This window comes from Myripristis murdjan, chromosome 9 (assembly GCF_902150065.1).
Source record: "Myripristis murdjan chromosome 9, fMyrMur1.1, whole genome shotgun sequence".
In the NCBI taxonomy this organism is placed as follows: Eukaryota; Metazoa; Chordata; class Actinopteri; order Holocentriformes; family Holocentridae; genus Myripristis; species Myripristis murdjan.
In genome coordinates, this window is record NC_043988.1 from 9,330,450 (window position 1) to 9,354,513 (window position 24,064).

A 24,064-nucleotide genomic window follows, 5' to 3' on the forward strand; every position below is an offset into this window, starting at 1 on the left:
CGCACGGTTCCTCCCACATAGTTTTTATTCACAGAAAGCAAAAAGACAGGTTCAAACTGAAGTAAGCCCAAGTCTCAAATCATTGACAAATGAGATCAGTCATTATGTGTCAAATATTTATTCTTTTAAAACGTTTATTATTGATTAAATTCATGTAGGGAAAAATGAATAGTACATCTCTTTTCTCCAGTGTACAGCAAACCACAGCTGATAAGTGTGTTTCAACCATAGCACACAGGGCATGTTAACACATGCGCACTTACGTGTGCTAATTATGTGTGTATGTTCTATATTGAATATAAACACACAAATATATTTATATATACATACACATAATGAATAGAAATCATACAGTCTGAGATTTGATACCATTTCTCCACCGCCTGCCCTGGAGCTTTTCTCACCGCTCAAACACAAACACACAGCAACCTCTCGGCCTCCGTCATGATCCCAGCCGGCGGTCGGAGCCTGAAAGTGTCCCGATGTTTGCAACAGACCAGAAACACAGCCTCTCATCTACAACTGTCTGCATCAATTATTCTCCCAATAAAACAAAAAGACAAATGCCAGTGATAAAGAGCAGATTTCTGTCTCTGGTTCAGGCCCGTACACACAGACTGGGACACATGAAGTCTTTAAAGCTCCCACTTCCGCAGTTCATCCCCGTTTGCCTTTCCAAAAATAGACCGGTCACTCTTGTCTAGTCAAAAAACAAAAAAACAAAAACAAAAAAAAACACTGTACGGTAACACTTCAGTTGAACGGGTAACGGGATTGTGACAGGTAATCATGAAAAAGAAATAAAAAGCAAAGAGAAAACATGACACCAGAACTTAACATTAGTCAACAGTTAAGAATATTCCGCAAGCTTGAGAAAAGAAACCCTTGACTACTAAATGCATGTCAGGCATTACCTTATACATAACCCCTTCAAACAAAGTGTTACATGCTGAACAGACAAGAACAGGGGTAAAACCACAGGGTCACTGACTGCCGGGGCCACGAGGAGCCCGCCTCCAGCTCGTGTCTTCCAGGCACAAAAAAAAAAACAAAAAAAAACGTTAAGAGCCTCGCACTGGTGGTGAAGTCCGGACGTGCGCGTGGAAAAAACGGCCCCTTTGGGTGACCAAATGCAGGAGGTGTGTCCATCGCTGTGAGAGGTGCTGATATGTGTGTGTTGGGTGCCTGGGAGAGGGAAGGCTAAAGGCTGCGGTGAGGTGAGGCGGGGAGGGAGGGCGAGAGAGGGAGAAACAGAGAGAAAGGTAAAGGAGTTGGGGGGGGGGGGGGGGGGGCAGCCCTGAGCTCTCCCTGAGGACTCGCAGGGTCCCGTGAGACCCTGACTCACCCTACTGCCACGCTCCCTTGGCCAACAGGGGGCCACTATGGCAAACAGTCCAATAAGGGCCAACACTGAGCTCCTAATTGTTTTGTTTTTTTCTCTATAATATTGGCAGTTTTCATAGTTTAAAAAAAAAAAAAGAAGAAGAAGAAAAAGATGGAGGAAAAAGTTTAAAAGCAAACTTTGAAAGCATGGTAAGACTGCAGTGAACAGTGCTGTCAGAACCGGATGTCCCGACACTTTGGGAGTGGTTCAACTGCTCTGCAGCACTTAAAAAACAAACGAAAAACAAAAACATAACAGGTTGTTGGCTCAGCACTACTGGAGGTTAGAGGGGAGAGGGGGAAGCTTGGCAAAATATAGACAAGAAACATCCAAAAAAAAAAAAAAAAAAAAAAATGTTGAGAAGTCACCAGTTCTGTCCATTGGATTAGTTGCTAAAGGTTGCCTACCAATCATCATCATCATCATCATCATCATCATCATCCATGTGATTTTTTTTCCCCCCATCAATTCAAATAAAACAAAAACTAGCAGTCCATGATCTCTCGGCCGTGGTGAGACAGGGGTCTGTAACGTCAAAAAGAAAATTCAGAAAGGCTGTGAACCCTCCCTTGGCATTTAGACGCCTGTTCCAACAACCGCATCTCCAACGCCCCGCCCACCCGAGAAATAAAATAAAAGAAAAACAGCAACAAAAAAAGTGACTCCTCCTCAGCCGCAGAACTTCACTTGACTCATAATGTCCCGTGTGAAGTGGAATGAGAAGGAGAGATGAGATACTGATGCAAGAATATCTGTATATGTGTAAATATAAATCTGAGCATTATGGCGGTCAGTTGTCAGGTTGCTGATCCTCCGAGAAAGGAGGAGCTCTGGTCAATAGTGCCCGTCTGCTGAATTCCAAATAAAACTCGATCTGACTTCTAATAAAATCTGTACACTTTTTTTTCTTTAAAGTCTTCATGATTTGTTTGTCCAAAGGGGACATTTTTTCCATTTATTTTTTTTTCTTTCATTGTATATTTATTAAATCTTTATCTGCTCTTTAATTTAGATGCTTGGAGTCCCATCGTGTGTGTATGTGTGTTGTGTTCTCTGAAGAAAAAGACGCCGCTGGCCTTGTCGCGGGTGGCATTTGTTTTGAGTTCGCTAGCAGCACTTTTTCTTTCGTTTACTGTTCCTGGTGAGTTTGACCACGTCGTTCTGTTGCTGCTGCTGTTGCTTGGCGAGCACCTCCTTCTTGGCTTTTAGCACTAGCTCTGTGATGCAGTTGAACATCTGGAGGGGAAGAGCAGACCAACAAAGCCGGGTGAATAACGCATTAAGTCAACCAGGCGACCCACATCAAGCGCTGCAAATTTGTGGCAAGTATGTGCATCAGTCTCTTGCTACATGGAGCGTGACCGCGTCCGTGCTGCACAACAAATTCCCTGGTGGAGGAAATCTGCTCATTCTTTTCTAGCTTGGATTTTTCCAATCTGCCCTCAGTCAAACTAGGGTTGGATCAATATCAGCAGACGGATCGGCCACAATCAGCTTTAAAAAGGACCGTACCAGTGATTTTGAATGTTTTCCCATTTTCTAAATTTCACATTGCAACAAGCCGTTGTTCAAATCATGTGGAGGTACTAAAGGTTTCACAACACATAACCAAAACCCTTCATTTTCAATGTTGGATTTTAGGTTGAAACACGCCCCTTATGATGTTCTGCTTCTGCAGCTAACAACATTGTTGCTATTCATAAAGCACAGAACTGATAATTGGCTGTGTAAAGGAAATGTTTCCCGGGGGACTGCTTTTCCGGCAGAGATGTTTCATTCACCCATTTTCACGCCATCAAAACACAACAGTGCTGCTGCTTTTAGGAAAACGAACGTGGACGACTTTATTACGGTGATGGAATACTGGTGTGGAGAAAGTTTGAAGACTCTGAAAGCTCATTTTCATATCATAGTGGAATGAATGGAAACTGATGGCTGGATAAAAGGAGGAAAAATGATATTGGAGTATCACTGGTACAATCCTTTTAAAAAAAACTAACACTGGTGTCAAAGTTTTTACTGCTGATATTTGGCCGAATGTGAAATCTGGCTTTTTGTGACCTTTTTTCTATATAATAGTCACATTAGCAAAAGAACAAAACAAATATGGTCTTTTGTGTATAAAAAACTTAATTATATTGAGATAGGCCTGTTTGAAAAGCTGACTCGGCCTCCATAAGTTCCATCCCTAAACCAAACCCAACAAATGGTTAAAATTTTGCTATTGACATTCTACTGAAGAACTGTTTGTCCACTAATCTTTTTCTGGTGCTGCATGCTGGGACGGCCTGCTGATCGGCAGGTTTTACAGAGTATCCGGACAGGCCACCTAATTCCAGCCTCCAGATGCCCTCCTCTCACTACAGCTTAGCCTCTGCGCTCCGGGCATGACCCAGAAAGCACTCGACACCAACACCTCAGTCTCCTACGTCCCCTTTGCTGAGGCCGGAGGGAAGTGAAAACTATGGGCTACCTCTTCGACGTTGATGTTCTCTTTTGCGCTCGTCTCAAACAGGTTGATGCCCATCTGCTCGGCAAACTTCTGTGCGTCAGTCGTCTCGACCACCTTGGAGTTGGGGTCGTCGTTCTTGTTTCCCACTGGAAAAAAAGAAATATGAGTAACATACGCTGAACTGTGACAGGGTTTCCACTAGGAGATGGAAGCCTGAAGAACCAACAGTGAGTGAGTGAAGCAGACTGCACCCTTGCTTTGCTTGAAGGAGCTATTCCTCCACTTACTGCAGGTACACTGAAAAGCTGCGGACTCACCTAGTATTCGGCACACGTCATCACAGTTCTGGTTGATTTCATGTAACCATCGTTTGACGTTAACGAAGGACTCGGCGCTCGTGACGTCGTATACCACTATGACCCCGTGCGTTCCCCTGTAGTATCTGAAATGTGGAGAGGGAGGACAGTCAGCCTTTTCTGCATTCCGTACTTCGTGTCCAGCAGGGGGAGACAACCTTGACAAACTGAGCTTGGCAAAAAAAAAAAAAAAACACAACTCGATCATTTCTAAATTGTAAACAAATCCCAAAGTAGTGCAACACTGATTTAAAATTAGCAATGACTCATCACACTCCAGCCTGAACAACATCATCAGCAGTGAATATTTTGTCGTCTACCAGTAAAAGTGCGAGTAAAATACAGAGTTGTTTGGACTGAGCCACTGAACTTGATCGAAAGTCTGCAGTCATCGTATAACCAGCTGAACGGTGGTGTGTCAGTATGGTTTAGTGAACTGAAGGTGTGGCTGCTTGCAGGTGGGAACCACAAAAGAAAGTCCAAAGGACTGAGAGTCGCAAACAGAAGAGTAAACTACCGTTTGATGACAGCCGCAGCGGGCCGAGGCTTGTAAAAGTGTCCCGGCAGGCCCCAGAGAGGGAGCATCCCCAATCTAGCTGTACTGCACTGCGCAAAACACTAACACAAAGACCCTTTTGTCAGGCTTATTGTGTGTGTGTGTGTGTGTGTGTGTGTGTGTGTGTGTCAGTGTTTCTGCCTGGCGTGACAGCATGGGGATACAGTTCTGTCTGAGTATGTCCCCCCTGTCCCACAGTAACGGGCCACCAGGCAGCAGGGCGGCCCAGCTGGGTGCAGGGGGCTCTGCACACACACCAGCAGGCGCGGGGAGGGGACCACAGCCCTTCCACCTTTTCTGCAGGAGAATGCTGAATGAACGCAGTCATTAAGTGTTAATGAACTAGACTTTTGACTTGAAAACCCTTGAATCAACTAGGCCTTTCAGACTAAAGACCATTTTCCCACCATGATCACAGACAAGGCTTGAATAGAAGATCATTACGTATGTTTTGTTTACAGCCCAAAAAAACGTTTGCACATCACACTGCTTGTTTGTAACTCATGCTATTTTCTATTTTTCTGCTTTGTTGTTTATTCTTTTGTAATATTAGTCCTATTCTGGACTTTTTTTGGATTCATGGGTTTAAATATTTCCCTTTTATTTAAGAATAATGCTTTATAGTCTAACTGTAACTATATAACTGTAACTATAGCTGTGCTGATTTCTCAGTAGAAAAACAGTGCAACAAGAGTCCACATCTTTAAAAGCCTCTACGCCAGAAATGGAGATCTTAGGGCTATATTTACCAGTATTCCAGGGCCTTTGAGGAACTAAATTTAGGAAATAAATTTCAAGACATGTTGTGACTTTTTTCAGGATGCTTCCCCAGGCTGATGTCCAGTAAATGTGGCTGCCATGAGGTGAGGACAGGCTGACAGACGGGCAGTCGGACATATGGCTCCCGACCGAGGCCGCTCTGACCGAGTGGAGCGGGCAGGGCTCTCCCCATGAGCCGTCTCTGTGGTGAAATTCACTTAGGACCTAATGAGGCACCACGCCACTCTACTTCAGCACAATTAACAATCAGCCTCAACAGGCCGCCTCTGCTCAGCGGAGGGATTCCCACAGAACGACCGGGAGCCAGTTCTTCCAAAGTAGGATGGTGGCAGTCCTGGAGGGCTGGAGCGTCAGCACTGCTGAGGATTTCAAGCCTCGTGCATGCATCTGCCACTCAGACCCTCTTCGCTGTAGCTGAGCTCACACTTATAACAACCACAACGATCAAACATAACCTGCTGGTCTTTGCTCCAGACCAAGCCCGCAGAGCCGGGGCAGTGACAGCTTAATGGCCGATAAGTGCTGCATCTGTCTGTCCTGGTCAAAGTCAAAAAGGGGTGAGGAAGCACAAAGACTGCAGTGTGTTTTGCACTCCATGACACATCAATGTTGGGCATATCAGCGCAGCTCAAAAGCTTTCTGAACACTCTCCTCACACAATGGGCCTCATTTACCATTAACTTTAGAAATGTGTGCAAGTTTCCTCGTAAAACTTCACAAACCGCCACGTTTACGTTCATCAAATGTTTGGAGGCATATGGTATCCACATCAATCATCCCAAAAGTGGAAGGAGGTTCACCTTGATTATCATAAATTAACATAACAGCACCACCTCAGAAACACCACAGTAGGGCACACCCATTATCTTTAAGACAAAATGACACAGAAGAAGGCAGAGAAGAAGAATGTCAGCAATGCAGAAAGTGAAGCAATAGCTAGTGTGCTGATAAAAAGGCCTATTATCCTGCAGCAGCAGTGGCATTATGGCCCCATAAAAGATGACACCGTGAAGCAGGTGAACACTGTCACATCCTTGCAAGAATTCAAAGGAAGTGGTTTGATTGAAAACTGTTCACTAAAAGTGCATCGCAGCCGACAAAACACATGAAGGCCACAGGAGGAAGACAAGAACAAATGCTGCTGCGCTCCCCCGATAAAAAGCACATGGTGGGGATGTGGCGGTCTCTGGCAACGTCCCAGATGGAAACAGCGACGTCAGGCCCAGCAAAGAAACTATTCACCAGCTGACAGGCTCACGGCAGCAGACCTCATCAGACTGTGGGTTGACAACTACGCAAAAGTTTCCCCAGATTATTTGGGATTTTGAAGTGTTTAAGCTTATTAAATATTCTATGATTACAGAATTAAAAAGTATAATGATCAATTGCTACAGCATCTTCAACAAAATATTTTCTTTTTTATGCAATAATTTGATAAGATGTGGACAAATGCTCAAAGCACTCGTCCAGTTTTAACAACAAAAAAACATCCTAGAGGGTTTTGATATATTTCCTTTGGATGTCCAAACATTCATTAAAACTTTATCCTTTCATACAAATATTACTGCGAACAAATTCAACAAAAATGTGTCTATATGTAGACTGATGAATGAGACCTGCTGAGACACCACCACAGAGATGCACGGAGGAGAACGGCTGTGGAATCTAATCTGCTGTGGCTTGGGTGGCTGTCGCTGGACAGAAAATATCCACTTCAGTTAAAAGTTTTTCTAAAAGAATGAGAAAGGCCTGCCATGCATGTCCATGTAAATTGCATTATAATTGAAATGTTAAGTCCTTCCAGCAGCCGTTTGAAAGGGAAAAGAATGATCAATGTGACAGTGGGCTGCAGTGCCATACACTGACCGCACACACACACACACACATAAGTAACTGGCTGCCAGACACACTGAGGAGGACTCAAGTTAAAAGGAGGGCTGACAGAAACAGAGCCGAGTGCACCTCAACATTTTAGGGCTTCAAAGTCAGTCACAAGGACAGCTTCACCGAAAAAAAAACAAAAAAATCAATGATGGAATCCGTCACTGGTCACAAACGTGACACAGGGAAAGTACAGTACTACCAGCACTGGAGAAAAAACATGAGAAGACAATGTTCCTATCATTATTATTATATATTATTGTTGTTGGCAGCAGCAGCAGTAGAAATCGTAAGATTCATGGAAAAATGAAAAAGACATGCATTGCAGATACTGGTTCATGTCAGAAAAAAAAAACAAGTACACAAGTATACAATCATGTTACAGCCACCAACCATTCTCGACCACAGACGTGAAAGTTGCCAACATAAAATATGAATGTGATGTAATCCGGTTTTACATATTATCATCATCTTTTAGGCCTACACACACACACACACACACACACACACACACTAGCAGGAGCCGTGCCAGTGATGCAGCCTGGACAGACATGAAGAAGTGTTTCAGTGAGCGGCTGTGCTTCAGATTTGTGTTGTGCGTCAGCTGAGGAGCAGAGGAGCTGCAAGCTGAACTGAACACACAACAGAAATCCCTCAGCAGCCAGACTCCGCTCACAGGCCTTGTGTCTCACACGTCTGACATCAGTACTTCCTTGCACGAGGAGTCAGGACTCTCTCTGGCGTGTTGCCACATAACAGCGCTAACGTGCTTCACCCGGCCTGAATCTCAGTGTGAAATCAAACGTGCTCAAGTTTGGGAGCTGGCCTTAAAACGTCTCGGAGTCCTTGCTCGACATCAGCGTGACGTACAAGCAACAGAGAGTAAAGACGCCAGGCCCTTGTCATCATGTAGTACTATGTGACCAGGAGCCTCCCTCTGACATCTGTAATTAGGATCTGTGGGGAATTCCACCCAGTTTCAAAGCACAGCGCTGACTTATTCTAGCTGTCCATGAGCTGCTTCCTCAAATAATGCCCAATCTGGGGACCATAAAGCGCCTCTCTTGGTTTCATACTCAATTGTTGACAGAAAAAAGAAGTGCTTCACCTAAAGGTTTGTGCTACGGCGTGACTTCACGTGTGTGCGTGTGTGTGTGTGCATCTACTCACGTGGAAGTAATGGTGCGGAAGCGCTCCTGCCCTGCGGTATCCCAGATCTGTAGCTTCACCTTCTCCCCATTGATTTCCACTGTCCGGATCTTAAAGTCCACTCCGATCGTGGTGATATAGCTACCTGCAAAACACACACACACACACACGACGCAGGCTTAATGAAAAGGAGCTAAAAAGCATGAACCCCCATAAAGACAGCTAGCCGAGGTGGAGGCACTTACCTGAAAATGTGTTGTCTGCAAATCGCAGGAGGAGACTGCTCTTCCCCACTCCTGAGGGAGAAACAAGAGCACTGGATGAGCTTTAAAGTACAATGAACTTCCAAAAAATAAACTGTGTGAACACTGAACCTTTCTCTAAGACATGTTGGGCTTGGCTTTCACACGAAATCCTCGATTTATCGGAGGATAACCATGGTGAGAGGGGGGCTTTTGTTGAGTAAACAAATCGTGTGGCACGAAAGAATGAGTAATTTTCCAGTGAGGTTTGACTTCTTCAGATGCTCTAGTTACCCACGAGAATCAACACTGTGATGTGACCACTGAAACTGTTTTACACTGGTCACATCACTTGTTGCTTAACAACAACAAGATGTCAGTCTACACAATTTATGTAATTCTTGTGTGTGAAGAACCCATGTTGGATGCTATGAAGACCAATTCATAGCGCTGTGATCCCACAATGCATTGTGTGCACGCAAAAGAAAAGTTCTCAAACTTAAACATCTGGATGTGCCGTCAGTGTCCAGCACGACTGTGTTCATCCAAACCTCACATAAGGGAAATTGTAGAGACACAAAATTATATTTATTATATACTACATGATAGATGCCTTATGTAAAATGCTTATATTCTCCTTGCTGCTATTTGGACCAAAAACATCTGACATTGCAATTAGGACTTTCCAGAACATGTCTAAGGGGTTTATTCATTTGAATAAGCTTTGGTCCACACTTTTCATGCCATCTGTGTTCCATAGGTTCTTTTGTTGAGTTTAACTTCAATTCCCAACAATTTGTGGTAATTAAGATTATGCTCTACTTTGGCAGATGCTCATTCCTCAACAAATGAACAATAAATGCTACAAAAGACTGTTGTATTGTTGGTGGTCAATTCATAGACCACCAACAATACAACAATACAAAACAAACGTCACAAGGATGAAGGTCAAAGCTGCGGCCCTGTGCCAAGAGATGGTGTGTGATACAGCAGCTTCAGGAGGCACAAAGCAAATGTAGAAATGTTTTTTTTTTTTTTCTAATTAGAACAGCGAGAGTCATCAGGTGCAAGTTGAGGAAGATGGAGAAGGCATGTGATTTAGAGAGCAGACGGAGGAGGAGAAAGAGGCCAGAAGTGCCTCTTTAATAGATCAGTTGACATCTCACCATGTCAGACGGGCCGTGTCTCTGCTGTCCACACTGGCAGCACTGATACTTATTGTGTCAGTGTCATCTCATGTTCGACTTGTACTGCCATAAAGCTCTCAAATTACAGCACATTACACACTATAGAGTTTTGTTCAAAACAAACAATAACAAAAGCTGTGCTTAAAACTTTAATACACTAAGCCTTCCTGCAGCGTGACCAAAAACCACAACCTCTCATTTAGTTATCAACAAGGGTACAGTCCCTGCAATTTTCATTTTCAGCTACTGAAGCTTGTTGCGTACATGTCACTACAAGGCATTACATTAAGTATATACATAATGCATATTTACCCAAAGGTCTTGTAGTGGACTGGTAATTAACATTTTGTCTGATCAAGAATATACTCAAAAGCAGCATGACACAAATTCAGGTCAAAGACATGCACAGTCAGATGCCAGATCACTTAGATGCAATACACTGAAGTCTTTGTTTTAGTGCAACCTAAATAAGCGTGTCTCAATCCACTCGACAGGGATACATATGTCATATGCAATGCTACTGTGGTAGACCAGAGGCCAACCACGTTTTGGTTATATGACGAAACTGCCCCGTCACAGCTCGGGAGCCATGTGAGGGGACCGGCTGACTCTGGCAGTCGATGTGTCTACAGGAGGCCGTGCAGAGAGGAGAGGCAGAGCATCTTGCCCACATAATCTCGGAGCAGAACTACAAACAGTGGTACTTCCACGCTGCAGCTGAGAGGACACTGGCCCCTGTGTGTGAGTGGCAGTGAAGGGCTTGCTGTGCTGCCTTGCCCTCTATTGTGAGCGGCCAGCTGATGGGGTAGTGCCAGGACCGGGAGGGTCAATGAATGCAAAGATCTTTCTCCACAAAGAGGGCCTGCTGGATGAGGATCTATGGAGGGTGGAGTTCTTTTAAAAAGTCATGTTTTCACATACAGATGTGCAAATGCAAGAGCAGACATTATTGGTGCTCAGTCCATTCCCATGATGCATCTACCTGTGTCAGTGGCCTTCATCTGAGCCAATAAACTCGTCAACATACTGCCTTTAGCTCTAGCATCATGAAAATCAGCTTGACTCCTCCTGCCACTAACACCAGACAGTAAAACAGAAAAAGTTAAGCAGCCTGTTCAACAGTTCGTAGGCCCTGAGTCTCAGCATCTAGGCTCAAAACAACCGCGAAGATGCAAGTCATGCACTTGATTTAATGAAGCTACAGCTCTTATTAACCAATCTGACAGTCAGGCACTGAACTAACCTAGCCTGGCTGGCTAAAGCAAAGCACTGCACTGCAGCATTCCTCACCTTTCAGTCAGCTCCTTCAAACTGCTGCTAGCCCACTCAATTACAAAATATATGTTGCCAAGTTGGTTAGCCCGGTGCAGCAAACACAACAGTGGCTGTCTCTGGTGTTTGTTGGTAGTCCACAACTTCAAGGGAGGCCAGCTGCTGAGGCCGGCTAGCAAACAGTTAGCCACACGGCTAAACTTGCAAATGTTATGTTATCCTAACTTCCAGCTAGCTTGCTAGCTAGCTAGCTAAGGGGACATGCCAACAAGAAACCAAATTAGGGGAATCTGCAAACAGCTCTGACGTTTACTAACGCACTGTGGGCGTGCTGATGTTTTGCTAAAAAAACAGTATTTCTCCCGGTGTATGCAAACAAGACTAGAAAATGTTCAAGAGAGACAATCGGTGTGTGATCTGCAGGCGATATCCGGCCTGATCGGCTGACATGCCCAGCCCTGATACACAACCTCCGCCCTGTCACTGCTACCCAAATGCTCATAGATGTCTACATTATACAAATCATTTCCTCACATAAAATGGAAATTTACAAAGCTGTAAGGATATCAGAAAGGCACGCGTTAGGTCGCGAGCAGTTTTTCTGCTTCTCTCCTTACGAATAACACGACAAGGCCCATTTCCCGTCCCGCATCCCCGGCGTCGGCTTACCGCTGTCACCGATGATGAGCAGCTTGAAGAGGTAATCGTAGTCCCTGGCCATGCCGGTAGCTGGTGGCTCACCGCCGCCTTATGCCGCTTCTTTGCTCCGTTCGCTGTCCGACCCCTGTGGCCCGTAAATGTACCAGAGCCAGAAACCCCCCGCTATGAAACAAAACCACCACTACCGATGCTACTACTGCTAGCCCCCCGAGCCGGCGGCGTTTTTCTCGGGGTTTCGCGGCGTCAGCAATCCTCTCCCTCCGCTGCAAACAGCCGGAAACTCCGCTTCCTCCTCTGGTGGAGCTGCACCCAACTCTGACCCGGCCTCACTGCGCACGCTCCTGCTGCCATAGTACAAGAGCGGAGCCGTCCCATCCCATTGATGAGGAGTCACGGTACAACAGCAGGACAGCGGATCCAACCCATCCCACTGAAGAACACCAACCACACTCACAGTACGAAATCACAGCCAGGTATCCAGTGTTTAACCGTGCTGAGCTGGGCCTCTGTTCAGGTGTGCCACTGAGGGTGGGGGTCATGGCCCTTCAGGAGGCCCAAGCAACAGGAGGCGCTTCAGATAGCCAAACTGATACTGCACTTAATTACATGCGTCTTGTGAGGTGTCTGTATACAGGTATATAAACTTTACTCACTTGTTCTGACAACTGGAGAAATCTGTAGTTTCACAATCAAGCACCACACATGAGGAAAATCTCATTTCAGTGACCCCTGGCCCAACTGCGTTATAGGACAAGGTGCAATAGTGCATCTGGTGCTGCATGTCAGTCCTCCATCCACCCTTAAGAAAACAGATTCCCCAAATAGAAGACAAGCCTTTTTTGTTTTTTTAAATCAAGATTTTTTTTTTATTTGTATTGCCTTTTTACAACCATATCGCTTATATAAGAATGGTATTCTCATAAGAGGTTGCTTTCCCCCAAACAACTCAAACACAAAGTCCAAATAACAGAAGGGGGTGTGATTTTATTACAGCAGTGTCAGTGACACCTCAAACCATTTCAATATAAGTGAGACACTGAGAGAATACATTTAAATGTCAAAAATAGAATTGGCCAAAGTTTCTTTCAGACAGAACCTTGATGAATACAGGAGAATAACCTGCACCATGGGATAAAATAAAAGTTATAAGTGTGGGGTCATAAGCCTCTAAAACAATCAGAAAAAGAAGTTGGTGAGGAATATGAAGGAAAGCCAGTCCATACACTATCCAACTCTTCCATGGTCCAACAATAGCAAAATGGGTTATGTGTTAAGTGTGTGTTGGGGGGTTCTCATACAACAGAGAAGTCATTGGTGTGATTTGTCAGTCAAGCTCCTGTTGATTTCTGCTGAGGTCTCTTTTTTTTTTTTTTCTAAATACACGAGCACGATTCAGTCCTGCCCCATCATGTTAGGATGGTGTCGTCGATCTCTTCGTTGGAATCCGGGAGGCTGGCGATCTTCTTCAAAGACCGGCGGTGGCACTCTGACAGAAGGTCATTACTTGCAGAGTCCAGGATGGCAGTGACACTCTGGATTACAGGAGGATGGAAAAGCAGAAATGACAAAACTTACATTTTCTGCACCTCTGTATATTTTACAAGGCAGCTGCAGACACTGTGCAGCTGCAGAGAGGGTGGCAGACTGTCTGCAGTCTCACCTGCATGGTTTCCTCTCCCTGGCGAAGTCTTAGCAGGCTGACGATGGTGTGCTCGCTCTGCGCTCTGACGCTGGTGTTCTTGTCCTTGGTGTTGTCCAGCAGGCTCTTGACCAGCGGCTTGATGAGACCGGCTTCCATGGAGGGCGTCGCCGGATCTCTGAACACCCACCACAGCACCCGCTCCGACACCAGTCTGATGTCACTGGACTGATTCTGAAGACACTGCCGGGCCACAGAGAGACAAGACGTCACAACACAAACACTCAGGCAAATGTGTTGTGTTAACACAGGGACCTGGTATAGCACTTAACAGACATCTCTGCGAAATGGCAAAACCAATTCAACATTTTATGTCAAATAATGTGATCCTGATTCTTATATTGTATGTATGTACTTAACAGCTTCCTTCTGCTTTTGTACTGTTTCTCAACGAACCTGATATCAACTGCTTTCATGAGATTTGAATACCGAATGTGAGATATGAGTGATAGAAGATATGCTGCTGTGGTTTCAAAGAAAAAAACATCAGATTCTGCTGTGGGAGGGTGATCTTCTGTTTTTCTCTTTGAAACTGAGAGCTTGACTTGAGTCTCATCCATTAGTAAACAAAGTCTACATTACTTGAGTTAACTGTATGAGTATTCACCTCTTACATTTTCAACATACTGAACAAACCAAACTTTGACCAAAGCAATAAGAATGAATTAAATCACTTCTATGACAGAAAAGCAGTTTTCATAACCCCTTACCTCAATCTAAAGACGAAGCTGTGAGAACTGCATGAAATGCTGGGTGCTTTTTGTCCTCAATACCATTAAGCTCAAATTAAACAAAACATTTAAACACCATTTTTATGTTTTTTGAATTCCCTTTTCAAATTGATTGAGTGCTTTGCATAAAGTCAAGACAGAAAAACCCAAAGAAAATGAAATTCAAAATCCTTTTGCAGCACAAAGTCATTTGGCATTTCCCCATACAGATTCAGCAAAGGGGAGTCAAAAGTTTTGTGATATTGGCTGAATGAGCCCATTCCTTCCTTACCTTGACAAACTGTGTGGTGACTCGCTGAGAAACACCAGCGCTGCCCTCTGCTCTGAGCTGATGCCTCATCAGGTATCCCATCGCCCTGATCCCACTGGTGGCAATGGGGATCTGGAGGAAGAGGAGACCGTGTCATACCAGAGTCACTCTGTGTTCACCAGGTACGACAAATATCTTCAGTATCTCCGTAGAAGAAGCTGCAACTATTAGTTGCTTTTTAAATAATGTATCAAATATTATGCTGAATTTTTAATAAAAACACTTTCCAGAGTTTCAAATTTTATTTAATAAAAAATGTAAATGTTTTGATCAACAGTATTCTGCCAGCTAAATATGATAGACCAGTAAGCCCCCAAATATCACATTTCTCTACATAAATAAATAAACAAACAGATGTATATCTTGACTGAATCCAACTGTACAGTCTGTGGTACAATGACACAATTCAGGACTTTTAGGGAGGTGATTGTTCTTTTAACTCTAACAGGCAGCTTGCTCATAAAGGCAAATGGTGGCAAAAACTGAACCTTTCTTTACAGAATTTTACAGAATATCTGCTATAGCCCTGTTCTGTACACATCAACTCCAAAGGGAAGGAAGAAACATGTCAACGTCTCAGGCAGAGAGAGGGAGCCATAGCTGCCAAAGTGCCAAACTGTGTTTGCTCACCCTGTCGGCAGTGGCATTGGCCAGGATGCTTTCTGCCACAGAGTCGCTGTACTCCTCCACACACAGCTTCTCAGGGGCAGACTTGACTGCGATGGCCAGGGCCAGGCTGCGGCCATGACGCACCATCCAGTCCACGCCAGAAACATCCGCTGAGGGCAAGAACATAAATCTTTACTTATTATTATAAATCTTTATTTATTAAGATGCACAGTGAGCAGTGGAAAAAAAGAAGTGCATATACACAGGGACAAAAGTCAAACTTTCCTGAAGCAGTTATCTTGGACAAAAATACTCTGCTAAGTGTTACTGGGACAGTTTGTATCAAAATAGGCTGAAATTTACTGTTAGCACTTTATGAATGAAACACTTTTTTCTAATGTTTGCTGAATGCTAACCAAAACATTTAGCAGCTTCTGTTCAAATTAAATCATCTTACATGAATTTTTCCATCTGGCAAAAATCAGGATTATAACAATAATGGCAAGTCCTGGATGTTTCTTTAATTCTATTTTTTTCTTTAAAATAAACATTGAAGCTGGCATGCCAACTCACCATTAAACATTAAAGTTTATTCTGATGAAGGCAAAGGCACGAACTGTGTGCATACTGACCCAAGATATGCTGAAGTAACACAGTCCTCAGCTCCTCCTCTGACAGGAAGGCACACAGCTCACCGACACAGCCGGCTGAAGACATACGTGTTGCATCCTACACGCACGCACGTTTGCACACACACGCGCGCGCGCACACACGAAACCAGACACAAAGACAGAAAGTCAAGTGTCACTTATTTTCAAACTGAGCATCAGGGAGACTGAAAACCACGCTTCATAAAACCACATCCTGACATCTTTGTTTCAATTGTGATCACAGAGGAAATGACACCACTTTACTGAGTGAAAAACTACCATCTGAGTGTCTGTCTAAGATAAGCCTGCAGCCCACTCACTTTTCATCTAGCTGCCTGCCTTTTTTGAGATTATTTAAATACATTTAGGTGGTGAGCCGATGTGTTTACTCACTATCACTGTGCAGTGGGTAAGAAAATGGGGGCGTTCCCAGAGATAAGAAGTGCGCTCAGCTCTACTTGATGCTGCAAGGCATCTGCTCCTCCTGTCATACCTCATCATGTCCCAGCATGCCAAGTAATGTGGTGGTGATGTTCTTGCGGATGGTTGGGTCCACCTTTGACCCGGCCCCCTGGATGACAAATCTTAAGGCTTGGAGCATAGTCTCCCTGTGAGAGCACAACACATGCATTGTCAGGGATGGGATCTCTCTCTCTCTCTCTCTCTCACACACACACACACACACACACACACACAAAACACCAATAATACCAAGAAAACAGGAATAAGAGAAGGGAAACCAATCCAGGAATGGGAACTGGATATCAAAATAAATTGTTAGCATCCATGAGTAAATGTCAAATGAAAAGCCAGTTCTTTTGGGACACTTTGATATGTTGCTGTGGCTGTGCTTTTTTTTTTTTTTTTTTTTCAAATTTGTTTGCTTCCTCTGATAAACAGTATGCAAACTGGTTTTCATTATCAACCATCTCACACCTATCACTCAACTGTATCTGAGCCTGTCTATTCAGCTTTGTGCTAGTTAAAAGCTTTTTCTGTTCCTTTTTTCTAAAGACTGGAAAAATGTCCTTGCAAAATTGACACATCTTTTTTTGAGACCAGTGGTTCTCAAATTGGGCTACTTCCAGGGGTTCCAGGTTTCCCAAAATGAAGAATATTTTAATTTCATGTTCATTCAGACAGTTGAACAATTCAACATTACTATAGCTACAAGAAAACCTTTCGTATGTGGGAGTCCCTGCAATAAACAGTTATCTGTGTTGTTTCCCTGTGCAGTGTGAATCTGAGGTGTTTTTACCTGACTCCCGAGTCCTCGGCGTTGCGAATGGCTGACAGCTGCTCGGTGAAGAGTGGGTCCACCTTGGTGTGGATGGAGACCAGCTGGCCCAGAGCTTCAGCCGCCCTCAGCCTCACTGCACGGCTCGAGTCCTGCAGGGCCTTGAGGAAGGTGGTCTGGAGCTGTGGCAGGAAAGGCTTCAGGGCAATGCCCACCTGGATGAGAGGGTGCAACAGGGACGTTAGGGCCAAACAACATGACTTACCTTCCCAACCATGGCTAAAACGCTCAAGATGGTCACAGATACTTTGTTAAAGACCCCATGAAATGGACTCTTACTTTCTTGATTTGATGTATACATTTATGCTGATTAGTAAATCCATAAAAAGTACCCCAAAACCAAAAATTCATAACCTAGTAATCACCTGAACTGGCACATTTCAGCGCCAGATGGTGTGATGCAGATACAGACCTTTGCCAGTAGTAAAGTGAGAGTCTCCAGCAGAGCAGTTTTCACTGTCCAAGCAAAACGGTCTCCGAGGATACGAATGAGCGGTCCGGTGATGTTGACCACTGACGGCCGTAGCGCCTCGGGGGAGGTCAGTCTTATCACCCCTCCGAGCGCTTTGGCTGCCTCTTCTTTCTGCTCAGGGCTGCCAGTCAGCACACCCTCTCTGAGGACCGGCAGGATGCAGGTCACACCCTGTGGAAACAAGAAGAGGAAGAAATGAACATAACGTGACGTTTGGGATCAGAGTCTGCGCCCGCACAACAAAGCTCTGTACTTTGAATTATAAAGAACCACAGGAAGACAACGGGCTTAGGAAAAGAAAGAATACAAATTTGAAACTATCACTTTGTATAGATGCTCTTACCTTCTTGGGCAGACAGAAACCAGGCAGGTGCTGACCCTTCACATCTGCAGCGGCTGATCTAATGTCTCGGTGCAGATCATCAATCAAAGCCAGCTGGCTGCTCGCATCCAGTTTCTATACAACAAAAACAAACAAGACTGAGTCCAGCTTTTCCTTTTGATACAGAAATAATCTATGACAAATGTTGCCAACATGTCTTTACACCAGTGTTACCAAGACAATATTGTTGTATAATTTGTGTTGTTGACGTTGATCCTAGCACACCTTGGTGATGGAGTTGATGGTGTCCCAGCTCTGGACCAGGACCTCAGTGTTGGGATCATTGAGCAGGCGGATGAGGCCAGACAGCAGGGTGCGGGTGTGGGCGCTGTAGTCCAGACGGGTGCGGGCGAAGTAGGCGTTGAGCATGGTGACGGCAGCCTGCCTGAGGCCGGGGTCAGTGCCTCGTGTGGCCTCTAACAGGTCCTCTATGATGATGCGCTGGCCCACTTCATCCTCCACTGAGAGGATCACTGTCTGACAGCTGCACAGCTCCTGAAGAAGATGGAGAGAGATTTGTGAATACTGCTCCAAGAGAATATGGCATAGAAACTGGGGTGGACATGTAGGCAAAACCATAAATATGAGAAGCTAAAAATCTACAACCCAGCCAAGTCTGTTCAATTTGTAATAATAGAATTTTCTTCTTTTCATTAATTTGATACTTGATACACCATGATTAAATATCATATCAAAGGACAGGTATAGAAGAGTCAAGTGTCTCCGCATCTGACCCACTTGAATTTGCCTCTTCATGCAAAAAACAAATCCACGTGTATTGTCAAACAGAACACAACAAGCCTTGAGCTGTCCATAAGAACTACTGTAAGCATTATGTCTGCTGGGGTTACCTGTGCTCCATCCTCTGTGTCCAGCTTCTCTTTGAGAGAGGAGAGGAGGGCGGGCAGAATCACCCCCAAGTGGCGTGTCAGGGCGTCTCCTGCCACGGCGGACAGGAAGGCCAACACCCGGGTGTTGACAGGAGGAGCAGTCAGCTGACAGGGCAACAGACAACATTCAGTTTAGTCACTTAGACAGAAAAATGTGGCGTGAAAAGAGAAGGCTGGCCAAGACACATTACCTTTGGAACCAGGTAAGGCAGCACAGAGCGGCTCTTCACCGCCATCACTTGCTTCAGACCATCCAAGGCAAACTCCGCTGTCTCCTCATCGTCCTGAGCACAGGTTTAGCATATTTCAATGGAGTTTGTAACACCATCTATTTTACAGAGTCAAAACTAAGACTGACGACTTTTTAAGGCCTCAGCTTTAAGTGTTTTTCAGACTGTAAAAGATCCTGGAACACACTGTTTCATCTTACATGGAACTCAGTTATCAAAAACCAACAGACAAGACAGACATAGATAATACTCAGTAAATAAAGACAACACATGTGCTCTTTCAATAATTCAATATAAAGTACAAGTGTAATGTGCACTGTCTGCATGTTCACTTACCAGCTGTTTCAGCAGAGCAGGCAGGATGTCATCCAGCGCCTGGTGGCCGATGGTAGCGTGGAGCTGCTCAAAGGTTTTGGCTGCAGCCTCTCGTACCTCTTCCAGGGGGTCACAGAGAGCCTTCCTCACAGTGGGGACAAGTGACTCCGAGAAGACAAGCACCTTCAGTAAAGACAAAGAGGGGCTGCTGTCAGTGTCAGGTCTGGTGGTAATGAGGGTGCTCAAGTTTTCTGAGGGATCCCAAAATGTCCTGCTGCTGTGCGCCCCTTGGGATCCTTGCAATATGTTTAAATACACTACCCTGTGTATATGCTCATGGTAATACAAAAATGTCTGTATGACAATGCGTTGCATGACTAACCGCATCTTTGCTGGTGGACTTCATGATCTCGCTGAGGCCGATGCAGACGCCCTGTCTTTCGTCACTCTTGTCGGAGCGCAGCCCCTCCTCCAGGATGGGAATGATCTCAGGGAGAATCTTCTCTCCCAGCTTCCTTACCAAATCGCCCAGCGTCCGAGCAGCAATCTGAAGCCACAAAGACTCACAAGGTCAGTAAAACAATAACAGAAAACCACCTTGTTCAACTTGGTTTTAGAGTATAAAGTGAGAAGTGATGTTACCGTTCTCTTGTCAGGGCAGGTGGAGGCCAGGAAGCCCAGCAGCAGGGTGAAGAGGGTGGGCAGGATCTCTCTGAGGGTTCGGGGAGTGTTGGACACCACGATTTTCCACACATGCAGGGAAGCCTGTCGCACCACCAGCTGGGTGTCTGACCGGCCCATGTAGAGGCCAGAGAGGACGCGGTTTCGCCGCTCAGCTCCAAGAGCTCCGATGATGGCCTGGCAGGGTGAGCATCAAAACTCAGTAATGCTTCACATAAAAAATACAGATTCTGTACAGTCCATTGGTAGTGATGACATATTGCTCTGTTTGAATATGAGAAGTGGAAATAGAGATTATGAAATGGTGTGAAAATTCAAAGATTAGGTGCACAGGTCTAGAGGACTGAAGTATCTGACTTATGACTGACCTGAGTTAACGCCTTATGTTCACATTGCTGTGCAAATATCGCAACAGGAAAACATTTTGACAAACAGGCTTTTGTTTAATTATTTTTTACCCATTTTATTCTTGTTTTGCCTTGTTTGTGATGATGCAACCTTGCCATAATCCAATTCTGGCATATTCACTATAGCTTCCATTCCTCTTTTGAAGCCACATACCTTATTGGATGCTGCCGTTCCAAAGTTGTCATCCTCTGAGGCGGTCTCTGTTGTCATCTTTCCTGTCACTCCAGAGATGTGGAACAACAGATCTCCCAGCAGCTGCACAGAGCTGAACCTGTGAAGCGGCAACAGAATGGACACTGGGTTGGCCACTACAACAGTGACAATCACTCACTACTTTAAATCCATCTGTGTATTCGTGTCTGACCTGATTCTCCACAGGTCATCAAACAGGCCTTGTTCCAATTCGGGCAGCAGCAGAGCGATAGCAGTCTCAGCGTACATGCTAATGATCCTCTGGCCTGCTCGCAGCGCCGTGTCCCTCACATACTCATTCTCATCTGCCAACGCCTAGCAGACAAGACAGAGAGAGGAAATACCTCTGAACTGCACTAAGAATGCAGAAAAGTGAAAAACAGGCCTGGGTGACAATGTGCATCCTCCTGTCATCCAACCCTCATAACTTATGTGGCCAGTTCCTGGTGAATTTGTCCCTACATGTGTTCACCATTTGAGTGTTACTCAAATGGTGAATACTAGGTCATACTCGGTCATTAATGGCAAAAGATCAAAATAACTTAGACACACTGGCAAATCCACAAACAGAACTTCCACCAGCAAAGGACTCATTCCCATATGTGTCAGCTGTTGTACTTAACCTTCTTAACTTTTGTACCTGAATATTCTAGAGGACGTTGCTGAAAAAATGGGAGCCACAGCAGGGGAGTCTTACCTTGAGAATGCATGGGATGATGGGCCCAACGTAGGGGGTGAACTTGTCTCCAAAGGTGAGGGGAAGGTAGATGAACATCATGATGTAGCCGTCTCTGACATGGGATGCGATGTCCACCTTACTGGCGGTCTGCACCACATCTGGCATTAGCTTGTCCAGCTTCTCCACTCCCAGCCCAGCCATCACCTCAGCCAGACCTGGGGAGACCAGAGCAGGGGCATCAATTCACTAAACCCCAATGTATGACCAAGTCCCTAATGTCAATTACTGCTGAAACTAAACCTGTTCAAACAAACACACTAAACCTCTCTCTACAAAATGGAGCAGTGAAGATATTACTATTTGGTCAATGTGATACATTATTTGACATAATTATGGCACCAAACTATCGGCTTAAAGAGTGCAGTGGTCGTGACTGTACCCATGCTGCATCTTACCATAACAAACTGATAGACATGGACCACAGAAATCACAGCCTCTCCTTCCTGTAACCGCTCACATGTGTATTAACTGCTCTTACTCTGAACATATTTAATAAATATTGCTTCAGTTTTTCATACTGCTGTGTTTGAAAGTTCTTGCTCTGTAAAGCATATTGCAAGTGCTAATTTGCTCAGTGCAATTTAAACGGAAATAATTTGAAATAGGTCATGCACTGATGAAAGGCAAAACTGATGGACTCTAAAGTACTTCTCATTATTAATACAGTCCATTTTCATTTATCAGCTGTAGAGATAACCCTTCCCATTGCTATATTTAGCACCAGAAAAGCCTTTAGCACCAATTAAGATCAACTACACAGAAACTCATACACCGAAAGACATTAAGCACTTGTCAGGAAGACTTCATCCTACACCAGGGCAGCCAGTGGGAGAGGAACTGACCTTGAGCCGCTCCAGAGCGATCCACAGAGCTCTGCTCGGAGGCCAGCGTCTCCATGAGCCAGGGCAGCAGGTCTTCAAAGCAGGATTCACCCATTCCCTTCACCATGGCGCCCAGGGCTTTGGCTGACACTGTGCGCACCTGGAGGGGAGCGCGAGAGTGGTTACAGCATCAGCTCCACACACACAGCACATATTGTGTTTCAGTTTACGATCAATACACACACCTCAGGCACGGGGTCCAGCAGAGAGGCCTTGAGTCCAGGAATGACACTAGGCAAGTATGGGGACAGATCCTGTGAGCAGAGACAGCATACACATGAAGTTAGGACATAAAATGCAGTAGACCTCTGTGAGGTGTAGCAGGGAGTCAGCATGCAGACAGCCGGTTTGATATGGAGCCAATGCTTTGCTTTGATTTGATTATAAATGGTGTACAGTGAACAAGGACTAAATTTCACAACAGACAAAGACCAAAGACAAATTTACCAGCATTTGATTATTGGCAGGTGTTAATTTGGAACCTTGACAAAAACTAGACAATACAAATTGGTCTCTGCAGAAATGATTTCACTTTCTCTATTCATATCACCGAGCTTAGTTGTTTGAAGCATATTTTAACTACTAACATAACAAGACTAGGCCAAACCAAGAGGATTTGACCTCAGTTCTGTGGAACAGTGGCTGTACTGGACAGCAGTTTTAATTATTTATAAATACCTCATGATTTTAGATAAATAATCACACCAATGTATTGTCACCGTCAGAACACAACATTTTTTTGATGATGTAATTCTGCTGCTATGGTTTGTCTCCTTCCTCGTTCCAGTGTTTACATTTCTGCCCAACATCTTCATTTACTCTTACCCCCTTCGTCCAGCGAGTGCCATCTGAATGTGAGCTCTCATGTAGCTCTGATATGTTTTTATTCATTTATAGGGAAATGAAATTGTAGCACTTTATGCTATTTTCACCTAATTTCCTTCGAGGATAATTGTGGCCACAGTGAATGTTGAGCCTGTTTTCCAGCATGCCCTCTCTCCCTTGTAAAACTTGCTGTGGATTTTATCTGTGCTTATCAGAGAAACAGTTTTGATCTTAATCTGGGAAATGGTATGTTTTTCAAAATCTCTTGGTAGACATTTAGACTGCATGTACATGAACACGCTCACATGCACGCACACACACCACTGTTGTTCTAATGCAGAGGGTCTTACGGTGCGTAAAAAGGATGAGTCTGTTGGATTTAGGAGGAACAATGTGGATTCTGCCCAGGAAATGGAAAAGCGAGACTTGCAAAAGTTGATAGTTGATGATCTATCCATGTAAAAAATATTTTTTCAGTGAATCTCTTGGTTACACATATGTTGCTCGTGTGAAGCAGCCATTGAGTTGGTCAATTTCGGACGCGTCACAAAGCATAAATTCATGCAGGTGCAGGAACTTGGCTGTTCACATCAGAAGTGTATTTCTCAGTGTTGGGTATACTCTCTCTCTCTCTCTCTCTCTCTGTCTCTCTCTCTCTGTGCCTGTGTGTGTTCGATAAATTTGGAATGAGCTGTGTCACAGGGTTAGACCGTGCCCTGTAAATTAAGACATACACTCGTTTGCACACCTGCACTGTGTTGCCACTTTAATTAATAATTACATCAAAAGCCGGCTTGGAAGTGTCTATGTGGTGTCGTTAGCATAGTGTTGCAT

The 24,064-nt window shown here is 44.6% G+C and overlaps 2 protein-coding genes across 3 annotated transcripts in view; both read right to left on the reverse strand.

The window, feature by feature from the left end:
* Nucleotides 1-7: 7 nt before the first annotated feature.
* rab35b (RAB35, member RAS oncogene family b) lies at nucleotides 8-12,289 on the reverse strand. Of its 2 annotated transcripts, XM_030061166.1 has the most exons (6): nucleotides 11,929-12,274; nucleotides 8,804-8,854; nucleotides 8,580-8,703; nucleotides 4,154-4,278; nucleotides 3,858-3,982; nucleotides 8-2,620 (listed from the first exon to the last, which is right to left on the reverse strand). In XM_030061166.1, the coding sequence occupies exons 1-6, from the start codon at nucleotides 11,978-11,980 to the stop codon at nucleotides 2,492-2,494; spliced, it is 606 nt and encodes a 201-aa protein (XP_029917026.1). In that variant the 5' UTR covers nucleotides 11,981-12,274; the 3' UTR covers nucleotides 8-2,491. The 2 variants fall into 2 exon arrangements, with proteins under 2 accessions (XP_029917026.1, XP_029917027.1); XM_030061167.1 differs by lacking the exon at nucleotides 3,858-3,982 and having other exon boundaries at nucleotides 2,514-2,620; nucleotides 11,929-12,289.
* A 938-nt stretch (nucleotides 12,290-13,227) lies between these two features.
* Nucleotides 13,228-24,064, reverse strand: part of gcn1 (GCN1 activator of EIF2AK4) — a 29,355-nt gene continuing 18,518 nt past the window's right edge. Inside the window, exons 38-57 of the mRNA XM_030059817.1 lie at nucleotides 22,591-22,659; nucleotides 22,367-22,505; nucleotides 21,483-21,679; nucleotides 20,958-21,100; nucleotides 20,747-20,864; nucleotides 20,147-20,362; nucleotides 19,887-20,051; nucleotides 19,526-19,687; nucleotides 19,151-19,243; nucleotides 18,921-19,064; nucleotides 18,295-18,564; nucleotides 18,031-18,144; nucleotides 17,628-17,858; nucleotides 17,177-17,370; nucleotides 16,412-16,526; nucleotides 15,901-15,997; nucleotides 15,290-15,438; nucleotides 14,621-14,731; nucleotides 13,580-13,801; nucleotides 13,228-13,451 (exon numbers count right to left, since the gene is read on the reverse strand). Of these exons, the coding sequence (XP_029915677.1) occupies nucleotides 13,326-13,451; nucleotides 13,580-13,801; nucleotides 14,621-14,731; nucleotides 15,290-15,438; nucleotides 15,901-15,997; nucleotides 16,412-16,526; nucleotides 17,177-17,370; nucleotides 17,628-17,858; nucleotides 18,031-18,144; nucleotides 18,295-18,564; nucleotides 18,921-19,064; nucleotides 19,151-19,243; nucleotides 19,526-19,687; nucleotides 19,887-20,051; nucleotides 20,147-20,362; nucleotides 20,747-20,864; nucleotides 20,958-21,100; nucleotides 21,483-21,679; nucleotides 22,367-22,505; nucleotides 22,591-22,659 (3,075 nt within the window). The 3' untranslated portion in view covers nucleotides 13,228-13,325. The remainder of the gene's footprint in view (nucleotides 13,452-13,579; nucleotides 13,802-14,620; nucleotides 14,732-15,289; nucleotides 15,439-15,900; nucleotides 15,998-16,411; nucleotides 16,527-17,176; nucleotides 17,371-17,627; nucleotides 17,859-18,030; nucleotides 18,145-18,294; nucleotides 18,565-18,920; nucleotides 19,065-19,150; nucleotides 19,244-19,525; nucleotides 19,688-19,886; nucleotides 20,052-20,146; nucleotides 20,363-20,746; nucleotides 20,865-20,957; nucleotides 21,101-21,482; nucleotides 21,680-22,366; nucleotides 22,506-22,590; nucleotides 22,660-24,064) is intronic.

What these genes read in the sequence shown, in the direction of transcription:
- rab35b (XM_030061166.1), bottom strand. Translation starts at nt 11,980, where the DNA reads ATGGCCAGGGACTACGATTACCTCTTCAAGCTGCTCATCATCGGTGAC. An exon ending in TTCCGCACCATTACTTCCAC is followed by an intron (nt 4,279 to 8,579) that starts GTGAGTAGATGC and finishes TCCACATTTCAG; the next exon opens with ATACTACAGGGGAACGCACG. An exon ending in AGAACATCAACGTCGAAGAG is followed by an intron (nt 2,621 to 3,857) that starts GTAGCCCATAGT and finishes CTTCCCCTCCAG; the next exon opens with ATGTTCAACTGCATCACAGA.